This window comes from Centrocercus urophasianus, unplaced genomic scaffold, assembly GCF_019232065.1.
Source record: "Centrocercus urophasianus isolate 14NV4802_14NV808 unplaced genomic scaffold, USGS_Curo_1.0 seq_16, whole genome shotgun sequence".
NCBI lineage: Eukaryota > Metazoa > Chordata > Aves > Galliformes > Phasianidae > Centrocercus > Centrocercus urophasianus.
Genome location: NW_024884711.1, coordinates 14,023,952 through 14,031,787, shown reverse-complemented (window position 1 = coordinate 14,031,787; position 7,836 = coordinate 14,023,952). Strand labels below are relative to the sequence as shown.

The 7,836-nt window shown below is 38.7% G+C and overlaps 1 protein-coding gene across 2 annotated transcripts in view; it reads left to right on the top strand.

Moving 5' to 3' along the window:
* Positions 1-4,464, top strand: part of PLCL2 (phospholipase C like 2) — a 94,006-nt gene extending 89,542 nt beyond the window's left edge. For both annotated transcript variants that reach the window (XM_042816747.1, XM_042816749.1), the window contains one exon: positions 3,227-4,464. In XM_042816747.1, the coding sequence (XP_042672681.1) occupies positions 3,227-3,406 (180 nt within the window). In that variant the 3' untranslated portion in view covers positions 3,407-4,464. The remainder of the gene's footprint in view (positions 1-3,226) is intronic.
* Positions 4,465-7,836: the final 3,372 nt, after the last annotated feature.

The following is a 7,836-nucleotide window of genomic DNA, read 5'->3' as shown; positions in this document are numbered from 1 at the left end:
CACCTGGAACTTGAGCATCAGCAGTCAAACCCCCAGTGCATTACATGTTTTGGTGTGGAATACCGATAACCAAAAATCATAAAACATTATCCAACTCCTTATCCCAGTTATATTCTTGTCTATAGAGTTCATCTTAACATAGGATCATAGAATGCTTTGGGTTCTTCATGTGTTGGGGTCTCCAGAACTGGACACAGTACTTGAGGTGGGGTGTCACAAGATCAGAGTGGAGGGGCAGAATCACCTCCCTCAACCTGCTGGTCACACTTCTCTTGATGCAATCTTCCATGTTAGTCTTGTTCAGATGTGTTCTCAGCTGAAAACCCAGCCATTCCTGCCAACCTCTGTCTTCTTTTCTCCTCCGTCTCCTCCATCCACTATTCTTTTCACACTTGGTGCCTCATATTCCCTCCTGGCAGCTTTTCCTGTTGCTTTTTAGTTTGTATTGTCCCCTCTTCCCCAAGGTCTTCCTGATGAGTGTTAACTTTGTTTTTCTCATCACATTACCTGATTTCATTGTATTCTGCAGTTGCTTACCTGTTCTGATTTTTATTATTATTCTCACCAGCTTTTAATTTATTGCAAAGCTCTTTCATTCTTTTTGAGTTGTTATTCCTACTGGTCTACTGTTTCAAGGGTTCTTTAAACATGATGTTTTTGTCAGATCTGTTTTTTATTTTTTAGGTATTCCAATCTCAATTTCAAGCTGATATTTCATTCTTTTTCTCTCTTCTCAACCTACCTGTTCTAAACTCAGCATTCTTCCACTGTGTTAGATTTTTTGCTAGTTCACAGTCTCCTTCAGTTGGATCTTGTCACTATTTTGCCTAGTGCAATCCAGTTTCTTCTTCTTCAGTCATAAACTACTTGCCAGGTCAGGTCTAGAGATTGCTCTCTCCTCCTTCCCTTTATCTGCTTCCTTGTCAGTTGCCATCCCAAGCTATTTCTTCCCTTCCTTCAATCAGGGTTTGAGTCTGCTTGTGTTGTAACCAAATGCTGGTGGTAGGACAACTTGGACAAGCATTTTCTTCAAACACATTATTGTGTGAGAATGGAATGTGTGTTGCCTTGCCACCTGCTGGAGTTGTCAGGAGATGAAAAATGATCAAGAATGAAATCCTGTGTGATTGTACTAACCACACTCAAAATCTGATTCGTATCTGTTAGAAGATCATAAGTTGGATCCACAACTCTGGATCTTGTGTTGTTGAATTACAAGTTCTTACCCCAAACAGGAGTTGGTGGGAGGATGGAAGATTCTTTAAAAAAAGCTTTTCTGATGGCATTTTCCTGTCTTTATTCTCAGGACTGAATGATCCATATGGTTGAGGTTAAAGAATAATATTAACAGTAATGATAATAAAATCTGCCAGTGGCAAAAATCCTGCATGGAGAATAGCAGCCTAAGTAGTAAAAGTTTGGCAAGCATATAAGCAACTGAAAATTTTCAAAAACCCAAAAACATAGTGATTTTAGACTGCTGCTAGCAAGTCTGCTTATAATAAACAACTTCATTAAACTTCTAGAATTATTTAGCACTAATCCATGTAAAACAGAGCTTGGGCTAGAGACAGTTGCATTCCAGATATGACTCATTTAGTCTGCTGGAGTGTTTTAAATTAGCTTTTAGTTGTTTGTCAGTTTGGAAAAAAAAAAAATATGCAATTTAAAAAAAAAGTATCCCTGGTTTTCCTTAGGAAAAAAGTTTTACTGAAGCTTTTGCTGTGTTTGGAAAAGCTTTGAGATTTTTCCTGCCCTGTAAACATAAAAGACATTCTAGTCATTATAGCCTTGGATTATTCTAAGGAGGTATTTCTTTGAAGAAAGCAATATATGTTTTTGATTTGTGTGCCTCAAGTGTGTAATTCTGTTTACTTCTTAAGGTAGTATTTATATTCTATAGTTGCTAAAAGAAGCAAGGCTAAGTACCAGAACTTGAGTGCACATCTACTGTAATCTGATTGTCATTTTACCTTTCCTTCATTTTTGAAATCAAAAAATGAAGTAGGACTTCACCCTTATTTGGCAGAGAAAGAGAGGCGACATAGCAGTTATGTCTGTACAAGAGAAGTGACTGTCAGGAGCTGGATTTTACTTCAAAAAGACATGAAAGACAGTCTCCAATTGCAGGAAAAGGTGCAGTCAAAGCGCATAACTTTTTAAGCATTATATGACATGATAGTCTCAAGGAACCACAGTGCCTGTTTGGTTATTCATGTGTTTGTTTTCTGCCCTTCAATTGGAGCTGTATACAATCAATAGGTGTACAAAAGCTAGGCTTAGTAAAATTATTGCAATGGAAAGATAATTAAAATAAATAGAAATGCTCACCAGTATCACAGACTTGCAGTAAACTCCACAAGGAGCAATCTCCAGAGAAAGATCCTTCCCCAGTGGCAGCCTTTAAATGGGGTCTAGGAGAGATGCAGCCTGGCTCCACCTCTTCTGGTCACACAGCTGAATCGCCTTCACCTGTGCTCCATGGCTGGCTCAGTGCTTGCCTCAGGTGGTCAATCAGAGGCTCAGGCCGTGATCAACAGATCCATACAAACTGATGTTGCTTAAGATCTGGTATTTTTGAAGCATCATCTGATTTTTGAGCTGTGGTAGTTAGAGGGCTGTAATACAGAAAGCTGGATCACCTGAGTCTGGGACAGTTTCTCTTACAGCTTTACTTAAGCTAAATTGCAGTTAGGGTAAGACTGCAAGATAGATCTGAACTGCAGACAGTCCTATGAAGTCTCTGTTGTCACTGTGCTTTTTACCTGTCACTTCCTGACCTGTATTTTGTATTTCATATTTTGACAAACTTTGGCTCTTTACCATGCTACTATTGAATTGGTCACAGTGCTTAGAAAAAAAACAAAACCTCCAAGAACCAAAAATCAAAGTTGTTTAACTGCTCCTTGAAGTATATAAATGAGCCCCCACAATTCTGTCCATGAGGAAACATTTTTAGTCCCATAGGTTATAAATACAGAACAGATCACCTTTCTGAAAGCTGTTAGAAATAATCCCTATCCTTTGTTTATGTAACAGATTGGTCCAGAGCTGGCAAGGATCTTGGTTCTTATCACTTTACAAGCATGAAGTAATGTACTATTTATTTATTTACTTAATTTGAACAGGGCAACTCTACCATTAGTCTGAAATAAACAGAAGGGCAAAAAAGAGATACATAGCTCTATTATCCACTGTGTATTCAAACACCATTTTTGTTTTGCAGGGACAAGCTGATCTTCTCAAATATGCTAAAAATGAAGCACTGGAGAATCTGAAACAAATCCATTATGCCACTCTTTCATGTGGACTCAATAAGCCAGGCACTGAAAATGCTGAAATCTCAAAGCCCCGTCGAAGCCTGGAGGTCATACCTGAAAAAGCAGGTGATGAAAATGGAGAATGAGAGAACTCTCATCTCATAATTATGGAGTTTATAACTCTGTGACCAATTGTAGCTGCATAGGACATTTGCTTTGCACTTACTGTTGAAAAATATTTGGAATCTTCAAAGCACAACTGGAGAAGCTAATTACAATCTATTGAAACTGTGAATGTATGTAGCAACTCTGCTTGTGAAGGCAATGATATTGTGTAACATGGAAATTACATTATTGGCCAAAATGTAGTATGTATGTAAAAGATACTGTAATTCAGTCATAGCGTGCTGAGAAGTTTATTGTAGTGCCATAGGGAAGTGAATGTTTTTTAAATGAGCTATGATTAGAAAACAGTTCTCAGAATGTGATGAGTTGCCTTGATTTTCAAGAAGATAGATGTGTGGGTTCTCTGTTTCTTTGCACAGTTCCATAATTGTGCTAGCAAGGTGAATTATTGTGCGCCTAACTTTTGAAAATGAGGTCCGAAAAAGTGGGATCCACATGTTTCACACTATACGTAATTCAGCCGCTCAGATATTTGGATTTGAAGTGTTATTGATTTTATTGTTGAGCCATAAATTAAAACGAGAATGTAATTAGACAGTGATCACTGACTTCAGTGCACTATAGGAGAGCCATTATGTAAAAGGAAAATGTGCAATCAATCTGATAGCTTATGTCAGAAAAAAGATTCATACCTATTTTGCCTAAGATCTTCTGCAAATGTGTGTAGATAATGTGACCAAACTGCAAGCAAAACGTTGTAAATAGTTTTTCATTTTGTGAAGTGAAGTGCTCATCTTAAAAAGTTTTATGAGATTGCTCCTAGACAAGTAAAGCTTTTAACTAAATTTTAACTTTTTTATTTTTCAAGTATTTTCTTCCTTGCGGAATACGCGATATCTCAATAAGCAGATTTGTCAAAAGAAAAAAAAAAATGCTGTTCTGGTTCTGTTTGTTTGGTTTTATGACGACATTAGGTAAAGGTGTTGTAGCTGATATGCTCATTGTAAAATGACTATAACAACCTAGAGTGTTCTCTTATTGTTCCTGATTTAACAATAAAATGGACTATATAATTGCAGAAGCTAATAAATTTGAAGAAAAACAAGCAAAGTCCTACAGAGATCAAAATGCAGTTTCTGTTCAGTTGTGGGAAAAAGTGGAAGAGGGCAGTGTCTGTTGAAAATCACTGTTTTAATTAGAGCTTTTCAAGACATGCATTCTACACAGATTTATCCATTTGTTTAACCAATTTGAGATCCTATTTTTGCGTTTAGGTTATAATGTAAATCTGTGTATGGATAACATCTTGTAAAAGTCAGTAGGGCTCTGACAAAGAACGTCAGTATATCCGCACTCAATCTGAATTGTTAGGGACTTAGATTTATTTTCTAGTCATTATAAAGTTAAAGGAAAAGAAAGATGAAAACAATTTGCACAGTAAATGTCACGTCTTAGCTTGCATTTTTAAATGTCAAACTGAATGGTCTGGGAGCAGTTTTAGAAGGTGCTGAGCTCTTTTAGTGTCCAGTGACAGATCATATGCCTCAATATGATGATCCTGCCAGGAATGAGTTCTGCTCTTAGAAAATGAAGCTTTTAACCCATGGTGAGCACCTGCAAGCACTGGTTTGTGAGCAGTCCTTCTCTATGTCGTCAGCTGCAAGCATTCCGTAGGCACGTCCGCTTGGTGGGAAGCAACATGACATTGGCTGTTACTGACTGTACTCCGAGCCAGCATAAAATCAGTCTTCCAGGGTCAGATCTGTTCCCAACTTATCTATGCAACAATAACTACGTTACATCAAGATTTAGCTGGGCTGTAAATTGACAAGGTCAGTTTCACTTAATCAGAAAATACAATACCCAAGCTGCTGGAATTTTACCACCAACTTTACTCCATTTGAAAAGTGTAGACTTTGAAAAAACATCAGTACAGTTAGTATTATACGTCAGATAGGCCTAAGAGCCACTGATGCTCCATTAGCAGTACTGGCCCATCACTTTTTTTGTGGCAATCACAGAGCTATCTTATTGATATCTCAAACCAAACGTTTCTGTACAACTTCTTTCTTCATCTGGATTAATGGCTCAGGTATTCTTACTGTTGATAAATCGCTGCTTAGCACATCACATCTTTGAGAGATGTCTGGTAACACTGAAAGGATTAAACACACTTAAGGTTGTTTGGTGTTTTTCTTCACTTTAAGGCAAAAAAAAAAAAAAGTGAAAGATGAATGCCACATGAGTTAAGGCTGACAGGTTTTGTGTGTTGAACTCTGTTATATACGTAACTCCTCTGATCCTTCTGTATCTCACTAAAAATGAAGACAATTCTGTTTTGTGAGTAATATCCATATATACCATCTGCTTAAACAAAACAAAACAACAAAAGCAACCTAACAGCTAAAATAGATGCAGTTATCCAGGTGACCATTTAAATTCTTTTGGATTCTAGTGTAACACTGAGACTTTAAAATGGAAGTTGCTTTTGTGCATTATTCATATTCAGTCCAAATCTGTGTGTAACATAAGGCCTTTAAACGAACTCAGTTAGACAGATGCTTAGAAAGTTGATGGGTAGCTAAAAATCCTTCAGGCAGTTTGCATGTTACATGCTAAGAGAATGCAACATAAACTGCAAGCAAAGTATGAGGTTCCACTGTTAACCCAGTAATGATGATTCCAAAACCAAATTTATTAGCATATGTCTTGCTCCAATTTGTAGGAGGGAGATGAGGTTCTTTCAATATCTGTATACCCTGCGTAAGATAAAGAAACAACAGTTCAAATGTTGATCCAACCAGTTTACTATAAATCCTAATCAGGGAGACAGGGAAGGGAATGAGGGGAAAGAAAGGAAAGAAGCAAGAACCACGTAAAGCGGGGATAGTCGCCACCAGGACCCAACGGCTGCCCCACTGCACCATGTTTCAATGGTCTGAGGCAAAAGCAGCAGAGGGGGGAGAGCAGCAGCATGGCCGGCCGTGGGCAGCAAGCAGGTAGCAGGAAGAAGTCACAGAGCCAATCCAGGAGGAAGCAGCAGGACTCAGGTAGCAGGCCCAGGAGAGTCTGTCAGCATGTGGGAATTCCGTAGTGAGGAATCTGATGGCAGACACCTCTGTTCTCTGCTTATCTCTCTCACTGCCCCTGGCCTTGTCCATCTGTGTCCCTCAGACAAAGGAGTTAACAACCCTTGCCCAGGACTTGCTTGGACATTTTCATCTGTGTCCCCAGCAAGCTTTGGGACAATGATGTAAAAGAGTAATCTCTTACAGCATATTTTCCTCAGCTGTACTTTCTTAAAGCATTCTTTGCATCCATGATGCATTATTTTTATTATTAGTCCTTTTTGACAGTGTTTGTTTTAGTTTACGCAGGAGTACAAACACACGAAGTACGGTGAAGTGCTCTTAGCAAATCAAGCCACAAGTTAACACTATGCTTTTCTTTGCCTTTATTTTCTTAAATATGCTGTAAAGTAGTTGAACTGTTTATATAGCTTTGAACTCTGGAAGATGAAGACAAAACACAAATGGCTGTTTATCTGACTGCATTTTTGGCTTTTGTTTGGCTTCAGTAAGTGAGTAAGGATACGAAAAGAGAAACATGTCAACATATTGCTTAATTTAAAAGAAAATACTAATTGGGAAAGAAAACATTCACATAGGGATTATTCGCCATATACACAGTAACAGCAAGTTCGTTCTTGAATACAAGTAAAAGGATAAAACAAAACCAGCTTTTAAAAGGAGTGTCTCTGAAAAAATCAGCCCCATCTCAACTCCTGCCCCACACCCCACTCAGCAGTTGTGCTTGGTGAGGTCCAGTCTGTAGCAGCCACTGGAGATGGAAGTGCAAAGCCCAGGATCATGTTCTCCGTCCTCTGAACTCACCAAGCACTTGCACATGGCTACTCAGTCCTCCAAAAATTCTTCCAACAGCACTTCCTGAGGGAAGTTCAGGGCCTATCAATTTTATCAAAGCATTCAAAACAGCTCAGGGACAAGTTCTGGAGAAGCTATGGCCCTTCTTCTCTCAGTGCTGGTCTTCCTACTCAAGCCAACAGGGTCAGGACTTAAGCACAGTATTGCAAAATGTCTTCTCCATCTTGGACCATTTGTTTCTTTATATTTTCATGTTTTTGCAGCAAGGAGCTCTGGTGGGTGCCCCATTTCATGGGCTTGCTAGTGTAGGCATAGTGGAAGATGCTGTATGAGTCAGGCTGGTTTTCAGCTGCTTCGTACAGCCCAGGAATATTTTTATAAGACTCCCTGGCTGGTTACCATGCTCACTTTTTCCTGTTTTGGAGTTGAAGCAGCAGAGAGATGAATCAGAACTGCCAGCATGAAAAATGGAAATGAGCTCCAAATTTTAATTCTGTTCTCCTAATCAAATGAACTAATCCTAAAGGACCTAATCTTCCAGTCTTGCGATTCTTACATTTCCATAC